This window comes from Numenius arquata, chromosome 6 (assembly GCF_964106895.1).
Source record: "Numenius arquata chromosome 6, bNumArq3.hap1.1, whole genome shotgun sequence".
NCBI classification, from domain to species: Eukaryota; Metazoa; Chordata; class Aves; order Charadriiformes; family Scolopacidae; genus Numenius; species Numenius arquata.
In genome coordinates this window covers 45,337,560-45,361,202 of record NC_133581.1, presented here as the reverse complement: position 1 = coordinate 45,361,202, position 23,643 = coordinate 45,337,560, and the positions used below count along the sequence as shown (strand labels likewise).

At 37.0% G+C, this 23,643-nt stretch overlaps 1 protein-coding gene across 2 annotated transcripts in view; it reads left to right on the top strand.

Moving 5' to 3' along the window:
• PCNX1 (pecanex 1) overlaps positions 1 to 23,643 on the top strand; it is an 82,618-nt gene that overhangs the window by 9,419 nt on the left and 49,556 nt on the right. For both annotated transcript variants that reach the window (XM_074148432.1, XM_074148431.1), the window contains exons 3-6: positions 4,874 to 4,979; positions 7,989 to 8,034; positions 8,929 to 9,018; positions 10,659 to 12,359. In XM_074148432.1, the coding sequence (XP_074004533.1) occupies positions 4,874 to 4,979; positions 7,989 to 8,034; positions 8,929 to 9,018; positions 10,659 to 12,359 (1,943 nt within the window). The remainder of the gene's footprint in view (positions 1 to 4,873; positions 4,980 to 7,988; positions 8,035 to 8,928; positions 9,019 to 10,658; positions 12,360 to 23,643) is intronic.

Genomic DNA, 23,643 nt, shown 5'->3' with positions numbered 1-23,643 from the left:
AGACGTGTGCTATAAAGAAATGTAGTTGAAAGAAGCCTCTTCAGTCTGTTTATCAGGATGCTTAAAGAAAAGAAGTGTTAAAGTGATGCTCTTTAAAATGCTCAGCCTAGAAGTCAAAGGACTTCACTGTGCATGTGGGATGGCTTCTCATGTGATGGGTCTTAAGGTCTTATCTTCTCTCAGCTCAGGTATTGTTAGCCAAAGCACTGTCTTAGATTCCCTTAAAGTTGATATACAGTGACTTCTTTTATAACCTGACCCTTTTTCCATGTTGTGTTTGGTAACTGAACCTGCTGATCTTAATTGTGACTCCATTTAGATCGCCGTATACCGTACTAAAACTGTGTGGAGCTATTTTGGCAGAATGCTTGCCTAAATGTCTATTAATGCTTATTCTGCTTAATAAAATTCATGAAGTAAACTAGTGGTCTGTTCTGTTTCAATGCAACCTTGCTAACACATGTTCTACCGGTGATTTTTTTTTTTTTTTTTTTTTTTTTCGAAGCCATGTAGCTTTTGGTTCCAAAACAGTAGCCGAGACTTGGCAAGGGACTTCTTTCTACTAGTATTGTGAATTACTTCTGGATGTTTCAGAAGTTCTGTTTTGTCTAAGGAGCAATTGACGTGGGACCAGTTATTACACTATAAGCATTTGTAAGCTCAGAAGTAGAGGTTAGTTTGATGCTGTGTGTCCTGCTTGCCAACTAAAGTTTCATTAACTTTTATATGATCCTTGTTCCCACTTTCAGGTCTCTTAACTAGAACTGGGAACAAGGTCAATGCAGAAATTACGGAGTTACTTTTTGGTAAGTGGGGTGTACAGTATATACTAATCTTTGCCTGGAAGCTTACAAGAACTCTGGGATGATAACATTCAAACCAGTAGAGGGGATGTAGAGTGAGTGTTTAATATTGAGCTGTTGCCTTCTTAGTAAGCTAAATTTGAACACTAATAAAAAAACTGCCTTGAAATTAAGTGTGTATGTAGGTTTTTGTTTTTGTTTTTTTAAACTCGGCTCCCCTAGCATAAGGTGGATGTAGAGGAGGTCTAAGCAGCCATACTATGTTAAATATTTGCATATTCAGAATATTAGTTTTGATAGCTTAGGCTGCAGGGTGTGATACCAAATATATATGTATATATATACACACTATATTGTGTAAATCTGTCCTGGAGTTTTCACCTGTCCACTCACCCTCCCTGGGACCGCTTTAGATATGAGTATTAGTAGTCTTTAAGGATTAAGAAACTGTATGGTTTCTGTTTAAAACTTATGTTCAGGATTCTGTCTAGCTTCTAAGAACTGTTGTTCTTTAAGATGTTTATCTTCAAAGTGGTGCTTTCAGGTATTTGACAAAAATTATGTGCTGTAACTTAAAGGTTTACATGAACTGCTCATTTACCTTCAGTTCAAACTCCAGAGGGTTTTTAATCTTTTCATAAAACTTTGGTATGCTTAAGCAAAGAACAGTTTACTGATCCCTAAGAAATGCCTTGTTTATTTTTTCCTCATCCTCTTTATAAAGCTGAAATCCTGTAGTTAATATTTTTGAAAGAAGGTAGTCTTAATTTAGAGATAGTGAGTTGTCGTCTTCTGTAGCTTCTAGTGCAGTGCTTTCATACTTAAGCAGGTGGTGTTAGTAATTCTTCTGTGAGTCTTCACGGAAACAAGTAATGGGGGTACAGGCTCCTAATCTCACATAAAAAGGTAGAAGGAACGGTGCAAGTGTAATCTTTGTTGGGTATCGGTCAGGCCACATAGATACTTGAAAACACTTGAGTCAGTCTTGCTTTTGGGGATATGAATATGGCTTCTTGTGTCAGTGACTACTATCGTTGAAAGTATCATAAAGGATTAACCTGGTGACACTGCTGTCCCTGATCCCCATCAGCATGGGGGAGCTGCAGTCATGATGCTGTCAGTTTCATATATGCTTCTACAAAATAAAACTGACAGCTGGAGAATGTTGCATCTTTGAGTTATGTACAGTTTACTTAAACAGGTATGAGCAAGAGAAGTTTTTAAAAAAATGTAATGTCTACAACTGTTGCACTACCTTTGCTATTTCTTCTTGGAATTTTCTGTGGCTCTCAGACCTGTTCTTAAGCTTGGAGCTGTTTGGCCTTTCTGATTTCTGAATTAATGATTCAAGCTTTGATAAAAGCCTCTCTTAATACCTGAAACTGTCGTGGTCTGGCATTTGCAGTGTGTGCTGTAGTCCTTTTGAGAGCAGCCTCCTGACTAGTTATCCTATTTTAGTTGGAAATTAAGGGGAGAAGGTGTTCAAAAGAAAAGAATAAAAATCTTTGTCTGCTTCATCCTGAAATCAGAGTTGTTCATTGCAAACTGTGTCTGGAAGTTCTAGTTCAAATATCAGATTTCTTTAGTCAATGAGCCTAAGTCAGGTTTTAAGCTTCTGAATTCACGTAGACTGACAGCCTCTTCAAACTTTTAGTTAGTCCCTGACACCCTAATGTAATACAGCTGCAGATAGTAAATTTAGATGGATAGTTACTAATAATTAGAAATACTAGTTTTAATTTGTTTTGTGCAGTCTCTGAACGCCTCTTTCACAGCAATCTCTGTTGCACGTAGCTGGACATTAAGTCTTCTCAATTTGCATAGTAACTTTAGGTTTTTTGCTTGTAAACTAAAAAAGGTAGCACTTGCTCTAAGATTTGAAGTCAGCAAACTGTGAGAAACTGTTTCTAGAACTTAATAGCAGAAAGCAGTGGTCACAACAGTAGTAGAAAATGGCTCCTGAAGGATTCTACATGCTGTTGTAGTCTAGATCCTTATGGGTACAATGATTAATGCTAGAAATCTGTACTTCAGACTCTGTGAGTAGAGTGGTGATGTTGGGTTTTATTGTTGCTTATGCTGATACTTGTGGTTGACTTTTAGACAAGTTCACCTCCTTCCCCCACCCTGGCTAACTATCCAGCTCTATGCATGAGAGCTTAATTGCATTGACTTATTTTTCTACTTCATAGGACATACTTTAATCATATGCAGTGTTTGAATGAATTATTCAAACAGAAAAAGAATTTAATCTTTTCTGAAAGGTGTTCTTTGTTGTATCTTCAGTTGTCATCATAGTGTATGCTGGACTTAAACATTAAGTGAGAATTTTCCAGTTTAGTCTTTAACTTCATGTTACATCCTTATTGTTCTTAAAATGCTTACATACAGAATAATTTGTTTGGTTAAAGCTGGTGGAAATTATTGAAGCTGAATTCTGTATATTTATTCTTTTCTTACCTGATTCTGTCTTACCATAGCTGATAGTATCAGATCAGAGAGGGCTCTGTAAACAGCTATCAATAAGAGCATGCTTATGTCTTACTCCTGAGCTGTACCAAAATGGTGGCTTTTCACTTCTTTCTTCAATTTGCTGGACCCTGACCATAATTGTTCTGCTAACTGATGGCTGGCTGTCTCTTAAGTTAGCTTATTTTTACTGATGTACTATATTCCTAATTTCAGACTGTGCTTTTTGTCATCTCTGTGATGTAGGGAAAGTTCAGGGGCCTCTTGGGAACTGTTCTAGGTCATACAAGGTTATACCTTTACACTTCTCTGAGATGACAGTGGCTTGTGTTATGCTGCAGTATGAATGATATTTCAGATCCTTTAGTTTGTTTGTAACATCCTAGATTGATGTCCATGTATTACAAAATTTGTTAGGTGTTGGTCTTTTTGCATGAGACTTCTCTATGAGACTAGCTGTCTATTAAGTAAGTCCTGCAGTGCTTCCGTCTATCTCTGTCCCCTTCTCCAGAAGGGCTTCGTCTTTAGTTTCTTTAGTCCAGATGGAGAAGGGTTGTGCATATGTTCTTTCTCTAGCAAAATGGAGTGGACTTGCCACAGCTCTGAGTCACAGATTGTTGGGAGGCAGTTGTTTATCTTAGGGCAGGAGCAGAGAACATCAAGTTATGCTGCAGTTACTTCTGTTCAGAAGGCTCCTGGATCAAGGTTATTAGAGAGAACTGTATTGGGAGAGGAAAAAAGTTGCCTCAACTTCTCCCTCTTTGCAATTAACAAACAATCCTAGGTTGATTCCAGAGTTGTAGTCCCCAACTCATTTCACACCCCGTTGTCCTCATGGACAGGCCCAACTTGGTTTTGTAAATACCTGTCTTTGACAAGCTGAATTATGTTGAATTAACAATTTGGTGATGCTGATCTAGAAAATACTTTTAAACCAATACTTATTAATCCTGAAAGAGTGAATTCACTAGGAAGTAATAATATATATATTGTACCCCAAAATATTTCTTGGTAGGGCCTCTAAATTATCTGAAGGGAACTTATTTTCTGGTAGAAAGAAATGGTTTGCATCCCTGGGAGAGATACCATGTCCCTGTATGTCTCTGCCTTTCCAATAATTGGCAACGTGTGGCTTTTATTGGTTAACCCATCCTTACTTTTGCTCCTAGAGCCAGTCTAAGGAAAAGATCTGTATTCTTTTCCCTGCTCTTTGAAAGAGTTCTATTTATTATCTTTTCTATTGGTTTCTTTCTGGGTATTATAGTTGGAGAGATGATTGGAAAGTTACATGTGTGTACATATAGACAGAATTTCATGTCAGCACTTCAAAATGCCTTGTAGCTCCTAAGTCTTCACAGTTTGTGTTGGCTGGTGACAGTGGGCTTTACAAGGCAGCAGCTTCTGTGACAGAGCTCCAGCTCTGACTGAGCTTCCTGTGTCAAATCGTCAGTACTCATTTGAGATTCTGGGATATATTTGAGCCCCTGATATTTTAAAAAGGGAAAAATGGTTTTGAATCCGCACTCAGTGTAGACAGACAAACTTCTGTTGAACTGGTAGGTTAATGTTTGTCTGGGTTTTTTTTCTTTTGTTTCTCACAGTGATCCTGGTGGAGGGATTGAGATGTCAGAGTTCATACGAGAAGCAACTCCCCCTGTTGGCTGTAGTTCACGCAATTCTTATGCTGGGATAGATCCAAACAACCAGGTAAGAAAAAGCTGCTGCAGTTGTTGCTTTAGTACTGCTGGCTTTGCAGTCTGTAGAGTCATCTTTGCTGATTTTGTTGTTATTATATTATATAACTGCTTTATTAGGGTGGTGTTGCAGTCTTCCATCTGCATAGCTCTTGCTCATCCCATCTCATATTCATTTTAGGAATGGCTGGATTTTATAAGGCAACCTACTATCCCATCAGAAGGCATTCCCTTTTTCTCAGTTAGCTTTCTTTTCATTTAGTAAACTAAAATGGCTCAGAGCATGGTCAGATAAGTACCAAGACCCTGTGGTGGGCTTCCCTCTTCCTTTTGGTATCAGTGAGCTGTTAGATAGCTCAAGCTGTAACTTCATCCTTGTGTTCTAACTTTGTTTTCCTCTATTACTTTTGTTTGATCTTTCATTTAGTTGCTTAATTGGCAAACTTCAGTTGTGTTGAATTTCAGGAGGCTTCTTTTAAGTTTTCTTAGAATGTATCCACTGCTGGTTATCTCTTGCAATGCTAAATGGCTTTCTGAAAGTTATTATTCCTGACAGTTCTGACTCTGCAGTCAAAAATGTTAATTTTCGAAAGTACAAAGCAAGATAAAGTGGTGGAAATAGGCTAAAACTGTTTATTTTTGGATGACCTCTGTAAAATCTTTTACTATTTTGACACTTCAACAGGAGTGGGAAGAAAGCGATAAATAGGGGCTGCTGCACACCAGATGGAAGTGCTGAAGAGCTTGGCTTTACTAGATTTTAATGCAACTTCATCATGCTCTAGTTGCCATGTAATTTCACTGGGGAAGTTGTTCTGTTTCCTTATTACATCTGCTAGATTTATGCATTCAACTTCCATAGTGGTGCGTATCTTGTTCCTTCTAGTTGGCTTGTGATGTTTAGCCAGTTGTGGCATCTTTCTTTTACCAACAGTTCATGAGGACAGGTAGACTGACTGGCCAGACTGTAAGGTTACGGTGATAATGAGCAATGCAGCATGCTATTAAAGATTCAGAGGCTGATTTTGAATGAAGTGGAAATCCTTGGTGTGGTATTATGATACCAAGTCCTTCTAATTAGCTCCCCGAGCAAGCAGTACATAATATAGTGCAGTGTTATGCTAATGTTGGTGTTTTATCTGAATAATGCTCCGTTATGCAGCATAGATACTCTTAAGAGATTTTCTCCTTTGAAGAGAGCAGGTATTTGGTGGTGTTCAAAGGAATAGGAAGTGATGGTCTATGTAGGAAGACAGAACTAGGCTGGGGATCATGTTTCTTTGGTCTTTGGAAAAAAAGCTATTCCAAACATAACAGTTTTAATGTTAAAACATGTGAAGAAGCTCTGTGTGCTTTAATGCTGACACTATAACACAGTTATAGTTACTGTGAAAGGAAGTACAGTGTTTAAAATGTGTTTATGCTGATAAAATTAGTGCTCATTAGTCCCCTGAGATTGAATTTGCAGCATCAAAAGGGTATGTCAACAGTAAGTAAACTGAGTTCTGCTCAGTTTTTTGTATGAAATAGCTTTCCCATAGCATTGGCATTCAGCAAGGCATGTTACTGAAGTGGGGGGGGGGGGGGAAGTTGAAACATGGCAAAATGGCTAAAAGTATGCATAACAGTGTAGTAAAGAAAATGCGTTAAACAAGCTCCGGCTGCTTTTCTGCATTATGTGTAGCAAAGCCCTTGTTCTTCTGTAGTATGGCTGAATAAAATCTGCATGCATCTTCAGATTACCTTAAATTTACTGTGCTTACAGAGAAGAATTAGTAGAATTATGCCCTCTTTCTTGAGTCATTTGAACTAGGGATTTTTGAAAAACAGCATCCCAGTAAGTATACAGTAAAATCAAAATGCCATCACTGTTATATATCTTGGATTCAGATTTTGCCTTTGAGTGCTCTTCTGTCTTATTTCCGAGTGGTTTAATTATTTGACACATACATTTTTCTGTGCTATTCCTAAGTTCTTTCAGAGAGATAGTACTGGAAATACTATTAAAGGAAAGACTTAAGTTTGGTTTAGCTGTGAAATAATCTGCTACAGATTACTGGATGTATGTAGAAAGACAGACTGCAAACCAAAACGGCTATGTTGTTTTCATATGAGGGGGTATATGTGGGCTGGTTGGCCATTGAACATGGCTGAAAAGCAGATACTATAAATTTCAAATGTGATTGTAACTAATATCCAAGAATAGATCAAAGAATACTGCATGGTCTTTTACTGACCAGTTTACTTGCTTTGAGGTAACTGTAATCTATGTACTTGGAAACTGTCTTCAAAAGAAAAGTCATATTTGCAGGAATGAGAGGGAGAAATAAGATATAATAAAATGATCAGGTTACATTGATTTCAGTTTATTGAGCTGCCCGCAGGGATCATTGTGCCATATCCTCTGTTCATGCTGTTGCCACTGTCCACGTACCAACATTTAGGTTCCTGTGGTTACCTGGTCATTTAATCAACTCTGACAGACCTGGAAACTAACCCTGTTAAAAATATGTATCGTTTCCAAGGGGAGCAGTTTATGCATTTAGCTTGATGTTTACTATGTTGAGCAGATAAGTTTTGTTTATTTTTTAACATGGTGTTTTCTTTAAGCATTTTAGGGAACTGTGATCACTGCATTAAACATCCAGCTTTACAAGGGCAGTTATTAGTGTACCGCCACACCAGTAGTTTGTTTCCACATTAAGTATTTTCAAGGAAAATTCCTAGATCAGAAACTATTTTTAAAGTCAACATAGTAAAATCTCCAATTACATTGGCTATAAAACAGAATAATGCAGTGATATAGTTGGATGCATAATTAGATGCCTTGTCATCTCTGTTTGCAGTGGAAACATTCTGAGTTAGAAAGGATTTTACAGCACTCTGCTGTTGGATGCTTTTGTGCCTCTGAAAGTCTGTCCTAGCTGTATAGGCAAGCAAATGCATGCATTGCAGTAATAGGAAACAACAGTCAGGTAGTTCCTGAAAGTTTACAGCTTCTTACATAATTCCCTATTTCTAGGTTGGATCTGGGTTATCTCGTCTGGGAACAGCAGCAACCATCAAAGGTGAGATTTTTGCCCACTTAAAACTACATTGCAGTAGCACTTCAAATCACTGTTTTTTACTATGTTGTTTCCAAATACCGTCATCTTCAAAACTTTGTGACCTAAGTACAGCATTTACTAATTGGAAGAAATCTTCCTGGGAGTTGCAAATTGTGTGCCCAAAAACACTAGGAGACAATATCCTGGAATCCGTGCTCCGTTTTCCATGTAACAACAGTTTTTTTTTCTTGTAAATGCAGAGCCAAGGGGTTGGTTTGAGTGGACTTTTCCCTAATATTTTGAGTTCTGTGTAACCAGATGCCCTTCTGGTATTGTATTTCAATGACTTGATTAGTTGCTTGGCATCTAGCCAAAGTATTGTCCAGGGCAGCCCTTGTGAACTCCTCTGAGATGAAAAAATAAATTATTTGTAATATGCAAAGTTACTGTCTTGTAAATGTCTTAACCTAATAATAAGACAAATGAAAATCAGATGTGAATTTTGTCACCTTCCTGATTTTTCCTTACCTTTTTTTTTATCTCCACAAGTATGTTGTTAAAATCTACCCCTCATTTTTATTGGCAACCATGCCAAAAGGAATAATAGCTATATCTTTATTTCCATTTGTGTAAATGGAAATACTTTTCCAGTTTGGTGTAAATAATTTTCCAGTTCTTGTTCATGGAAGATCTGTGTAGTTGAAGGAAAACTTTCTTATATATAAACTAAAAGAAAAAGAGTAGACAATAATTATCTCTGAAAGATAATAGAAATTTTCTGTTACTTGTAATTATTGTTAATTACCTTCAAATGAAGAACTAAAAACACCAGTCTCATGATAGGTGTATGTAAATGTATGTGTTAATACTTCAAGCACTAGTACTCTTTTTTTTTTTTTTTCTTAAAATTCACAGGAGATACTGACACTGCCAAGACCTCTGATGATATCAGTTTAAGTCTTGGCCAGAGTTCTAGCCTATGTAAAGAAGGGAGTGAAGAACAAGGTAAAATTTCTTCTTCTACATATTAAACATGGTATTTTGTTACCGAGACCCTTTACTCAACATGCTAAATAAATTCATGTAATTTGTTGATAGACTCTAAGAAAGGGTATCTTGAAGCTCCCTGATTCCTTTTTTAATTACTCTAGGTTCCTGGGATGCATAGCTTGAATACTTTAAACTTTATTCTTTGGCTGTGTGTTTCTTGTTCTGGTATATTCCAGCAGGTAATAAATATTTACTGTCTCCTTAGTGCTGAAAGATGGATGGCTTACATGTCTCTTGATGATCCATCTCATACTGAAAGTGGCCTGGGATTCATTGGCTTCATTGTAGACTAAGTTGCTTTGCTTTCCAGTACAGCCAAATGAATTTCTTTTAAATAAGGCATGCATTTCTGTAAAGTAAATAATCCTGCTTGGAGTTCTGTGTTTCTGGAGCTATAGACCGCTTCTAATATGCAAACTATCAGAGTTTCGTAATTGTTTTTTCCTAGTATGTAAGGAAACTGCTAGCTTGTATTCTTCAATTGTCCAATTTTGTTTCAGATCTCATTTTTCATTTAGCTTCATTGCCAGGAAGAAATCTGCTCAGACTAAAATAGAGCATAAAACTGTAGGGAAATCTTTTGTTTGCTGATTTTTAAAGTACGTGGTGATTAGCAGGAAGTTAACTCTGAATACTGTGGTTCATTTTGGCCAGTCTAATCAGACTTGATTCAGTTGTTAGTCTGTGATTCAGTGCAGAATGTATGTTTAAAATAGAGGGTTACTTGTGGCCATGATGTAGTAGGCAGCAGAGTTCTACTACTTTTAGCTGACTTAGTGAAGTCTCTTGTTACACATGTGCAAATACACTCTACAAAAAAATTTCGCAGTTGTAGTAACTTAACCTGGCTTCTAGATCTTCGGTTTTTAGTGACAGCACCAAAAAGGAAAGTAGCCTGACTTTCAGTGCTGCCTGCAGGTGGACATTTTTACAGGAGACTACGTGTGATTGGTAACAGAAATGATTGTTCTGACCAAGGGCTGACAGCAAATCCTCTTGATTTGCTTTAAGAGCACCAATTTTAGAGGTACTAAAAGTGTGTAACTTCATAGGGAGCTTTATTATAGTACCAATAAACTTGTTCCACTGCCTGCATCCTTGTTCAGTGTGACATTACTTGGTACCTGATAGGAAAGGTGATTTTTTTGGTTTTTTTGTGGCTTCAGAGTTAATGGGGTTTAGTCTGTTTTCATTAATAATTTTAAACTTTATTTGAAAGAAACAGTTTACTCAACGTGGGGGGGGGGGAAAAAGGCAGGGTACTCTTTTATAGTTAAGAAACTTTGGGATACATAAAAACATTAAGCATGAGACATGAGGAATAGAGGAGGTTGGAGACTTGTCAGAATCGTGTTGTCTTTTATTAGCTGCTAAGATTAAACTGGTATTGACGGTTTCTTTTTTTATAAAAAAAAGTCCCTGTCAGGTTTTCCCAGATGCTAGGAAATCTTTTAAATGGTAATGTGATTCATACTACTTGCAAAGGGATTTGTCAGTTTATTTGCTTTATCTCGTATAAACAAGCAGTTGTAAAGCAAACTGTGTAACTTACATGAATGTTCTACATGAATATTTTTAAATATGTACTTAAACAGATTTGGCAACTGATCGGAAGCTTTTTCGTCTGGTGTCGAATGACTCGTTTGTCTCCATCCAACCTTCATTATCCTCTGGACAGGATTTGCCAAGGGACAACAGTGACAAAGTGTGCCTCTCGAACAACCAGCTTATGGACCAGTCTAAAACCAGTGGATGTGACCCAGAAGTAGCTTCGCTTATAACTCTGCATTCTCACTCCTATAGGAAGGATCATAGACCACGAGGTGTACCAAGGACTTCTAGCTCTGCTGTTGCTTTTCCAGATGCTTCGTTAAATGACTTCCCTCTCTATCAACAAAGACGAGGACTGGATCCTGTCAGTGAGTTAGAAGCTTCCAAGCCCCCTTCTGGATCCAGAGAGTCCTTGGCTGAGAACTCTTGCATTTCAGGAGTTTTTCAATTAGATGACATTCTGAAAAGTAGCAGCCCTCAACCATTGGCTAAGAGTGGGAAGAGCAAATCCTTGAAAGCAGACAAAAGTGTGGACAGTCTGAGAAGCCTGAGTACTAGAAGCAGTGGTTCAACAGAAAGCTACTGCAGTGGGACTGATCGTGACACTAACAGTACCATCAGTAGCTATAAAAGTGAACATACTAGCTCAACGCATATAGAAAGCGTGTTGTCAGAGCACGAGGAGGAGTCTCCTAGAGAGGAGAGAAAGGATGGTAAGAGAAAGGACTGCGGTATTGACTCAGAGGATGACAGTAGTTCTACTACTGACAAAAGGACTAGTAGTGAAAGGACTGCTGTGGAAGTGAGCACTAACGGTGGTGCTCAAGAGATAAAGGGTTCTAATGCATCTGATGAGATGCACAGTCAGAAAGGTCTTGGTGCCTCTGCTTCAGAAGAGGCCAATAAGAACCCACACGCCAATGAATTGACTACACAAGCTGACAGGCCTCCTGGGAAGGCTGCTGAACAAAGAGATGAGCAGGGTGAGAAACTAGCTGTGCTAGTAGATTCAAGAGCTTCTAAAGAAATGAGTGGAAAACAAAAAGAAGGAGATGTCCGACCAAAATCTTCTAGTTTAATACATCGAACAGCCTCTACCCACAAGTCCAGCCGGAGAAGGACAGGAAAAAAGCGGGCTAGTAGTTTTGATTCAAGTCGGCACAGGGAATATGTTTCCTTCCGAGGTGTATCTGGTACTAAACCTCATAGTGCTGTGTTTTGTCATGATGAGGACTCCAGTGATCAAAGTGACTTGAGCAGGACATCAAGTATGCAGTCAGCTCATCAGTTCAGCAGTGATAGCTCTTCCAGCACCACCTCCCATTCATGCCAGTCTCCCGAGGGAAAGTACAGTGCTCTAAAGACCAAATATGTTTCTAAAGAACGTGGGGGCACAGACTCTGAAAATGCTCACAAAACCCATGTAAGCGCTGAAGGAATTAGCAAAAAACGATCTACACGTCGGACTTCTAGCACAAACAGTGCCAAGAATCGTGCCAGAGTATTAAGCCTGGACAGTGGTACTGTAGCTTGTTTAAATGACCCAAATAGTTTAATGGCACCAGGTAACATAAAACAGTTAACCACTTCAAAATCTGATTTGGAAGCCAAAGAAGGAGAGGTGCTAGATGAGCTATCTCTGTTGGGAAGGGCTTCTCACTTAGAGTCAGTCACTCGTTCTAGGAATAGCTTACCAAGCCAGGCTACGTTTCCTGAAGGGGAAGAGCAAGAATCAGCAAGTGGAGGTAAGTAAATAACCTACCAGAAGTACTGTGCCGTATTTTGTTAACGAGTCTGGTATCTATGACTTAAGTTACAACTATACTTAGGCATCTACCTGTTTCTTAGTTCTTGCCTAGTAAAACTGACAAAGCATTTCCTTCGTAATCTCTTGGAAGATCTACAGAAATGGGAATTGAATTCAAACAAATGTTACAAAAGCTATAGGTAGACTTGTTATGGGATTGTAACTGGCAGTTTTTGCTAACCAGAGCTGTATCTTAAAAGTATTTGTGATCAAATCAGACATGCTCCATTGTATTATTGAAACTTCTAGTTATGTTCACTATTTTAAAAGTTAACAATGGAAGAGAGACTATTTTTGTTTGAAAGATTGTGCAGTTTAGAAAATCTGGAACATGGAAGTGATTGTTTGAAGTTACTGCTGCCTCTTAGATGAACTCTCTGGCGTGGCTTGAGGTGATATCAAAAAAACAAAGCCCAAACCCCTTACCATGCTGTTTTAAATAGTGCATTCTTATGATGGTCCAGTTACTAAGCTGAATTTTCCTAGGGATTTGATTTTGCGTAGCCTTGCCATTGTTGGCTAGACAGTGTTGTTTACTTTGGGTTGGTTGTTTTTGTCCTCATTATGAGAACACAATAACCTTCCTGTGCTGGAGAGAGGAATGTAGTTTCCTCTTACTTTCTCTAACTATTGCTTTGCTTGGTGTAATGCAAGTACGAAGCTTACCTGTAGTAGCTGATGTTAATATAGATTAATAGAGGCATTTTAAGAAGATTTTTGGAGCTCTTAATGGATTTTTTTGTTTGTTTATCATTTGTTATTGATGTTTCAGAGTCTTTTCTTGGTTAGCCATATTGACTGCCTTAACTGGAAAGCTTTTTGTGTCATGGAAGATGTGGGTTTAAAACATGTTTTCAGAGCAGTATGGGATTGCAAATTACCTCAGTCTGACTTTTGGGTTTGTTTGAGGGGAATACCTACCAGATAATCTGGTTAGCTAAGCACACAAATACTCCATAAAATTGTATTTTAGATCAAGACACAGATACTTTTAAGAAACTGTAGCAAACTTACTGTCATTATTACTTAGACTGTCTAAGCAAAGTATAGTAACTCTTCCATCTTAAAAGGAAAGACTTCCAACTCTCAATGATGAGAGATATGACTGATTAGTGGGGTTTTTTTTGTTGTTTTGATTTGGGTTTTTTTCCCCTCCCCTGACACTGACATAAGAACAAACTCTATAAAAATCAGTACAATTAATTTCGGGGGGGGGAGGGGGAAACGTGCTACACTGAATTCCAGCTGTGTATTGATTACTGATCGAATTTGACTGGTTTACAATTAGCTCAGACCTGTTTAGATGCCTTCATTTTAAAAAAAAGTTAAAAAACAAACAAAAAAATCTGCATATACTGGTACTTTCTGTCTTTCTGTTATTCCCAGTAACAAGTTCTGCGGTAGCTTTAATGAAAGAGTCCAGGCTGCTCTTTTAGTACTAACTCTGCAAGCTAAACACTTAACACACATTTTATTATGCCTTGTTACAGTGACAGCTTATTTTTGTCTACTGAGAGTAATTTGACTAATAAAATGTCTGTTTTATGTATTTACCATTTTGACTCTATGCTCTTCTTAGCACAAGATTTAGTTTCGTTTTGGTTTGTGTTACTAGAGCTTAAAACTGTTAAGGTTCTCTCCTTATATGAAAAGGAGGATTAATATACCTTACCTTACAGAACATGTCAGATGTTACATGCACTCACCAGTTGTCAGTAGTCTGAAGTAATGGTGCGTGACTGATTGCTGCATGTTGCCAAATATTTTGATTGCTCTTTTAAAGAGTGAAATGTTGGGGAGACCAACCCTAACACATTTAAAAGCAATCTTAAAGATACAAATCTGTAGTCGCTTAAAGCAGGGAAGTCTTGCTGTCATTCTCTCTGGACTATTCTCTTCAGTTTCCCCTTTAAACTTTGTGTAAATAATGATTATTTGGAAGTTGTTAGTATTTTTAATAAATGGTGAGCACCCATGGGTTTCAGGCTGACTTTAAGAAGCAATCTGGATTCAGCTTCTCCAGATCTGATGACATATGATTAATAAGACTTGCTGTATCTTATATTTCTTATTACCAATAAAATAGGAAGTATTTCCTTTATAATTGTAAGAAATGAATGTTATTCTGCTTTTTTTTTTTGAAAGCAGAACAAAAATATCGCTTACTTTTCTTTAGCATTAAATATTTAGGCAGTCATGTCTTGCGTCAAGCGACTAATTATTTTGAATTTATCTGTTCGTGATCAATCTGAATAACTTCTTTGTGTTGTCCTTTGATTCTACTGGTTATTCTTTTGTGTGTGCTTTGTTTATATATAGCTTATATTACAAGGTTTGCAACAGATGTATCTTTAATTGGGACTTTATTCTTTGGGCTTACCTGTGACTAATAGTAATCTGAGAAAATGTTTTAATTTTTTAGAATGTAAGTTGCTTTATATTCAGTATTTCCCACTATTGAGTTGTCTTCACCTTTTGGGAGTGTTTTTAGACATACATGTGGAATATAAATATATGTTGTATGTGTATAGAAGTTATTTGAGAAAATGAAGAAGTTATTTTTATTTACCTGTAGCAGATGAATAACAGCATAAACCTGGATCAGATTTTCATAAGATCAGAGGATATTTATTGGATGGGACATTTAGAAGTTGCCTGGACCGACCTCCTGCTGAAGGGATTATTTTATATAAATATTTTTTAAATTTCTGTGATTGCTTATGATAACTTTCTGAAACAAATATTTAATAGATGCATGCTGGATAACCAAAAGACTGATACTAATAGCGCCTCCTTTTATTCAGTCAGCAGGTTTCAGTTCCTATTGTCAAATATGACTTAAGTCAGTAATTATAACTTCATTTTATCTTTAAGTCTTTAGGAAGTAAACCAGAAAGTACATTCTTGTTTGTGTAACTGCTAAAGTGTGTTTTGTGGTGGATATGGCCTTTAGTAATCTTTACGAAGGAGGATGCTTTACAGACTTGTACATCTTATACTTCAGCAGATACAATTTAGCAGTTTCATTTCTATCTTATTATGCCAGGAAGTGGTTAATTACTCGCTCTTTACAAGATAACCTGTGCTTTTGAATAGAAATTGTAGTTCATTAAAATGCAGACAAACAGCATTTTAAAATTCTGTAATTAAATACATGTGGTGGATGTGTAACAAAAAATGGAGGATGTTTTACAATAGTTGTTATCCTTGTTTAACTGCTCTGCCTCTATAAATAGCTAGTAAATTGATGGGTTATGGGTTAGATTTAAGTTGTTTACAAGTCTAAAAGTTTGCCTAGATGTCTAGTGGTATTTTGGAAATACCACCTTGATACTCTCCTATGCCTGGTTCCTGTCAGATGTGTGCTATTTCTGGATTGCGGTCTGTAAAGATTTAAAGAACCAACATAATGCTGTATATGATACAGTGATGTTTTGTAAAACTTGAGCTAACCTGAAAAGTCAAGTGGTCTCCCCAGTTCTTCATTAACTGTAAAAGATGCACCTTTTAAGTTGCTACTGTCTTTTACAGCTTGCTGTAATTTAAGATTTATTTAAGTTCTTGAGTTACATACTCTTTTGTGCATTGCATAGTGATACTGAAATAACAGTGGATACTGTTCTTTTGTGTGTTGTGGTCTGCAGTACATCTCTCCAGGCCAGGCAAAATAGGGTTTTGTGAGCTTGCATTAGAACCTTGCATTTCATATGGCATATGGAGACCTGTTCATCTTTTCAGCCTGCGTGTATTCATACATATATGCTTAGTGTATCTGCCTGTAATCATTAGATGGCATCCTCTCCAAAGTTAAAAGTACAATTCAGTTCTCCAGTATGCAGCCAATGGTCATGTCAGCTGCTACCAGTATATCACTTTTTGCCTATTATGTTTATGTTGCACGTGGTCTACAGTCATTATTTATTTTGCCTGTGGTGTAGGCCCTGTTCCATACTTCTGATGGCTTTAGTTTGATACCGTTTTCTGCAGCTGGAATTAATACAGTTACATAAGATGGGACTTCTGATCTTTTTTCTGGGAGTCTGTAAGTGCGCGTTCAAACTGCTGAACCAAACAGTTTTGCATGAGAAATCAAACTCGGAAAGTTATAAATGGTAGAAACTGAAAAACGTGTAAAGCTGTTGTAATCTGGTTTGCGTATGTTAGCTATCTCTATTCATGCGTCCGGCGTGACCCTTTCTGTAACTGGATCAAATAAAGCAGATTAGTCAGTGGAAAGGGCTCTCTTCTATACGATGTTCTTTGTTGGAACCAAAAGACTGTATTCTGTTACTTGATTTTGCAATGTTAACTAGCAGTGTCGTAACGTACACAGTGTTGTGTTCAAGAATGACATAGAAATTTTAATATTAGCCCTTCCCAATATCTGACTTCGAAAGCATAATGTTGTTCTGTCACAGCTTTTGGGTGTAAAGGTTGAGTTTTACAGAATTATCTTTGATTTTGAATATTCTGTCATCTCAGTAGAGCTGAGATGTTGTCATTAAACACTTAGATGTAAACAGCATAAGGAGTGATGTTCAAGGCTGAAATGGAACTCTGCAGTTTTGGAGCTTAACAATAAAATAACACTTGGCATGAATCCTGGCATCTACTGATTGTTAATCCCTACTTATTAAAGCAAAATACAGTTTTAGTATGTTGTGTGGTGACTCTGTCTTATCTGTTTTGTCCCTTTTTTGGTGTTTATAGATAATATGGGGGCTTTTAGTAGATGGCTCATGACCAAAATAAATATCATATTCCTGATACTTTGTGATTCTATAAAGGTGGTGATGGGGAGCAAGCGAACAAAAAACTCAGGTTTTGTTCAACTCGCAGCAGTGGTGGTTGAGAGCCAGGAATGTGTGTATTTGCTTGGCAAAAGCCCCGAGTACTACTGGTGAGAGACTTCCTGTCACTTGGTAGAAACACGCTCCTTCAGTGCATCGTCTGTACAGAGTAGTAGATATTCCACCTACAGTTCTGCAGGGCTGCATGAGGGAAATTCAGGATAACTGATGAAAAATGCATGGCGCAGCATTACAGCATATACCAAAAGTTGAAGCATAATACACTTCATATAATTTTTGTTTCTTTGTTTTTTCCTTAGGAGTGTTATTTATAAAATTTTACCCTGGTTAAATTCTCTAAAGCCTCCCAAAGAAAGCAGAAGTAGTAGTTCTTTTAAAATAGTTTGCGTTGCTGTGGGAGTGAGTTGTTCTTTAAATGTCTTAGATTGGTAGTGTTTGTGCAACTACTTCTTGCAATAACTTTTACTTGATTTTGAAAGAATGATTCAATTTTGTTGACAATTAGCATGTGGCGTTCATAAATTTGCAAGTATCCATCTCAAACAGGAGTTGAATAAGAAATTTTGATACTTGGTATAAACAAAGCTGCATCTACTGACTTAAGTTTATAAGCCACTTTTTTCATGCTGCTTTGTAGATGTACCTGGATTTATTGTTACACAGCTGGGAACAGTTCTGAGAACTCTCTGAGCTGTAATGGAAGTGCTCATATTGCTGCCAAAGGTAGCTATGAGATGTAATTCCAGGATATATTGAAGTTGGCTACTAATTAACGTATGGTGCTATAGTTAATTCTAGAAGCCCACTGGAAACAAGTGTGAGTTTCTGTGTATGATATACCAATACAGAACACCACGTATTCTGGAAAGGCTGTGTGTTCTAAAGATTGAAAGCGTCTTTTCCTTAAGATGAAGAAATCCAAAGTCAGAATTAAATTTTGTAAAGATTGGTGTAGGTTATGAACATTTGTCTGCTGCGTGAATGTACTACTAGCTATTGATACCCAAATCCCTGGATATAGGGACTATATTGGGAAGGGAATAAGATTAGGTCATAGCTTTAGCTCTTTCACCCCAAGTCCATCAACGTTATAGTCAGGAAGTCTGTGTGAGTAACACTTAATGTTTTTAAAAGTGAAATAATTCAAGTGGGAAATACAGTGAAGTAGAATAATTGAGACTTCTATGCTAATACCAAAAATAAAACTAGAAATTTGTCTATCAGGCTGGTCTGTAAAAATGTTTGGTTCAGAATTCAAAACAGATGCTTTCGTTGTCCTGGTTATTCCCTGCTTGACAGTGTTTTGCTTTTCAGATTATTTTAGTGACTGGTTTGACGTAATTGTAAATACTTTTTTCATACATTCAACCACAACACTGAAGTCTTGGGCTTTACTTCCCTTGTTTCTCTTTCAATTTTCTTTTTTTTTTTTTTTTTTTTTTACGACAAGCTTTTCTTGTGTTGTTTTCCTCTGTCCTATTTTCTAGCAAAAGTTTATATCTTAGAGGTGTCCCTCTGTTCATTGTTTCTCCTGTGCTGCCCACATTTCCGTTCTTCAGAAAATGGCATTAGTGATATTTTTCATTAAATGTCCACTGTAAGTTATAATGCTAGAAGCCAGTGTTTTGCTTTTTCATCAGAGAAGTATAAGAAATCCATGCAATTGCAGGTCTTAATGGTGCATAATCCGTAGTGATTAATAACTGGATACTGAAGATATGGACTGAACAGACTCCTTTATACTTGGCTATCTTACAAGTATGGGTTTTAGAACAGTGTTAGGGCACAGAACAATAAACTATGAATGCCTAAATTGTGAGAAGAGTGGTGGTTTTAACCAATGAACAGGTGTGAGAAGTATGGCTTTTCTTGGGTTTTCAGCACAAACAAGGTATAGACGCTCGATACAGGAGAGCAAAATTTTAGCTATTTGGTTTGGCAAAGTATGTTCAGTATTAGAAGAGAGATTTCATTGCTTTTGTGAATGCATGAGCCATAAACTATTCATTTCAGCTCTCACTGAGAATTTGTAAGGTTGGTCATTACAAGTGGTTGAAAGCAGATTGCAATTTCCCATTTGGTAGGGAGAGAAATGGCATGTCCAAGCGTCACTCAAGCATAGTTAAACGTGTGCATGGAACCTAACCTGACCACAGTCAAAACCATCTAGACTTCAAGTGATGGGTTTTTTTGTCTTTCCTGAGAAGAGTGAGGGACATTGTGTTTCCATTGTACGTGGGTGTTTTGTTTTCTTTCCAGTCAGAGTGAAGTTTGCAATTCTTAGCCTGAGCACTCTGTGGTACACTACATTGATACATTACCTCTGGTTTACCTCCATACCCCATCTTTCCATGAATCCTCTTGCTTGGGAAGAATTTATCTGCGGCGCTGGGTTTAGTGGTTTTGCCTAGCAAAAATGAAGTGGGACTTTTTGATGCAATAAATCTTGGAAATTGTACTTTTTCATCTTGTGCTGCTTTAGTTTACATCTTCTAAGCTTGGGTTAGAAGCATTGATACATACATGCAGGGTGGTGTTGTAAATGTTTTAGCTTGTAAATGTTCCTGTTTAAGAAATATCAAATCCAAGGTTTTTTTCTAAAGCTAGTTGTATTGTATTGTATTATTGTAGTGTAAAACTTCAAATCTTCAGTTCTGTTTAAAACTTTGAGGAACTACAGAGGTTTACATCATACCACTTGTGTAGTATAGAAAGATAAATTTTGGAAAGGCATAACCTACAGGCAGGATAGTTCAACCTGTGGTCAGATATTCTTAGCAGCTGTTTGGCAAAGGGATGTGAATTATTTGTTGTTCTAGAATTTTCTCTTCAAGAAGTTTTAGTCCTTTTATTGGGAAAGTATGATTCCAAATGTGTTGACAGAACTATATCCTCATGACTTTCTAGGTGCATAACTGCTGATTTGGCTATTTTCCAATCGGAAATGTAATGAAAGAAAAAAAAAGGACAATTTTTAACAAATATGTGTTCATATGCACACTTGTATTCACAAATACAAAAATAAAATTATTTCCTTTTTGAAATTAGGTGTATTATAGTTGGGAATAGGTGCAGGAGGGTTAAGTTTGCTTCAAAGTTGTCACTAGGTCTCCACCTCTTATTTTATTGATCTCTGGGATGGAGGTTTGTGTTTATAACTTGTGCACTTTGAACTTCAAACCCGACTTTTCTGTTCTCGAGAACAGATAATGTTGGTGGCTCAAATTCACATGACAACATGCAAAAGAAATTTATACTTAAATTTCTTGACATCAGTGTAGTGTTTCAACATGAAAGTTTAGAATAAAACAGAAAAATAGAACAGACTTCACCAACAAACACTGTTACCTGAAAGGTTTGTCTTCCTTTACTGATTTATTTGAAGTAAGCGGGAACTGTGAAAGTATAACCTATGTTATCTGTCCCTATTACACGCAGGTTTTGTACATGAGTGTAGATGTTGGATATTACCTTTCTGGAGTCTAGAGTAAGTGGTTTTAAGTAACAGCATTGGGGAAGTATGAGTGATGGTCTGAAGATGGGTTTGGTTTTGTTTGATGGTGTTTTTGCTTTTTTGTTTTTTGTTTTTTTTTTTTTTAAAAAGCTATCCTATTTTTTGTTTAGTTTTGGTTTTAAACATCAAAACACATGTGTTGTTTTGTAAATATTTAAGGAAGCCTATTTATGTTAAAACTGCATTTCCCTCATGATTAAACTGCTTTCAGAGCATGATGATAATTTAGGAGCTTTATCTTACATCCTATTGGTGAACTCAGGAGCAGCTGTACTGCATCTCATCAAAAACAAGTAGAAACACAAATAATAGATATTAACATGAGTAGCTTTCCATACCAGTATATTTTTTAATCCTGTGTGCTCTTTAAAATGAGGTTGGTTTGGTTGGTTTTTTTTTAAACAAACAAACCAAACAAACAAACCAACAACCAAAACAAAACTTTGCTCAGTTTGGCTTTCCACACTTCAAATAAACAGTAATCCTTTCAGCTCAACTAGCTTTTTTTATTTTCTTAGTCATGGTTTCAACATGTAGCTTCTTGAAGTGTTGCATAATGTTAGCAGACTTGGAGCTTGTTGGGCTGAAAAGCTCTGCAATATTTTCGAAAGAACGTACAGATTGGCTTAGTGATGCTGAATGTCACCACCCACATTCAGGAAGAGTGTACGTAGATGATGTGCATTGAACAAAAGTTTCAAAAACCCCTTGGTACATTAGGTAGAAAGCTACACAGAAATCTGCTTTGCTTTCTAAATGTTGAAGTGAAATAATCAAAAGTTAGCAAATGCCAGAACTATTTGCCTGTGCAACTTTGAATTTAATCCCCAGGTACATAGGATTTTTGATTATTTTTTTTTATAGTCTTCAAACATGTTTATATCTCTTTTCCTCACAGGACACCGCCACAGTCAGTGCTTGAGGTAGACTTGCTGTAGTGATAAATTGGAGCTGTGTAGGTAGGACATTTAGTGTTCCTATAATCTGAGCTTCAGTTAGTGCAGAAGGTGATGTGTACTGAAAAAAGAATATGAAAAGCAGATGTCAGTGTTAAGTATGTTGCCTTGAAGAGTTGCACTTGAATTGTGCTTTTGCTAAGTAGTTGCAAATGGTAATTAAGATGTAATGCTGATGTTTACCATCTTAATGGTAATTCAGATGTTTACATTTCAGTTAAGACTAGTCACAGTTCTTTATTTCATGGTGCTTAATTATGACCTGATTAGCAGAAATGTGTGGAACTGCTTTTGCATGTGAAGTCAGTGGAAGCTGTGTCTTGAATATATGAGTTCTTATGTGCTGATGTATACACTGAAAGAATTGAGGTTTACAAATTGGCACCCAAAATTAGTGGGCTATTCTGACCTCTTGTGTGTTAACTTAATCCACCAGAAAAAAGTCAGGATTCATACTATTTAGTGTGTTTCCCTTTTTCAGTACTTCAAGTATTAGAGTGATAAAGAAATCCTTGAAGAAGTTAGGCTGTGTATTAAAACAAAACATAAAGCTGTATGTTAAGCCACAAGAGAAATGTATCGAATTCTTGCTGAAATACACTGAAAAGGAAGTATCATCTATTCATGCTTAGAATAACAAAACCAGTTGTGGAGGAGTGAGGAGGCAGTGAGCAATCCCACAGTTTTCCTGACAATATAGGAAAGGACTGAATTAAGGATGTCCTCAACTTTTTGATGTTTTGGTAATGAAATGCTTGTAACTTTAGTGTTGGTCTTAAAAGCCAAGAAGCTACATGAAGAGATTACTTTAAAGCAAATTACAGAATAATGTTTCATGCACGGTATTCAATCTGTGGTTCACGGTGGGAATTGAACAAGAGTCTAATCAGTCTTTATTGCTTGAGTTATGGCAGTAACACACGGCAGTACTAGGTTGCTATAGGACGCTGTTCCCTGTAGATCAGCGTTAGATTCTTTGGTAAGTTTTGAAAGCTTAACGACAGGAATGTTGTAACTTGAAATGTGCGTAAGTGAACATGGACTATTCTGCCTGTGATCTCTCTGCCATAAAAAAGGTGTTGCTCCCTTAGTGTTTTTTTCTTTTTTTTTATTTTGGCTTGACATAATCCTTTTTCTCACTCTAGTAACAGGCTTCTTGGTAACCAAGTTGTGACTTCTTCCCCTTTGAGATTGTGATTCTTCTCTTGCACTGACTTCATGTCAAGTTTTGGGTTTTTTCTCTTCCTTCACTTGCCTGCCAAAACCTATTTTCTCAATGACCCATTCGTTTGTATGCTCTGCATTCAAATTGGTTAGTAGCTTCCTTGGATCAGGAGGAAGACTGACATTGTAGGCACACCAATAAGCAGTACAAATCTAAAGTTGTTCAGGCTGAAGTTTTGGGAGCACAGGTGGATCTTAGGGAGTCATCTGTGGAAAAATCTTATGATTCCATTGAGTACTTATAAACTGTTTTTTAGTGTTGCTTGAAGTGGACCAAACTTTTTTGATTTTGTTTTTATTTGGGGAGTTGAAAGACCAAAGCCACCAGTCGTTACAAAGAAGTTATTCTCTTACTTAATCTGAACTCCCTGCTCCTTGAAATCATAGTATAACTAGTCTAAAATGAGCAACGTGTATCCCTTGGTGCTTATGAAGAAAAAGAAAAAAGCAACTCTGTTTTGTTCCCTGAGGAGGTGTGATGAGGTTAACCTCAACCCTACCTCTTTGGCAGAAGTTATAAAATTGAGAATAGAATACTATGGTGAGGTGTGCCAGACAACCTTTCTAGGTTGTCCTTTAGGCTTCTCCTATTAAATTATCTATTAAATGAGATAAAGGGTGAGATCAGTTTTGTCTCTTCCTGCCTTGTGCAAATGGAAGAGATTTGAGATATCCAACCTTTTTTGCAACCTGGCTATTTGGATCTGGGGTTTTAGA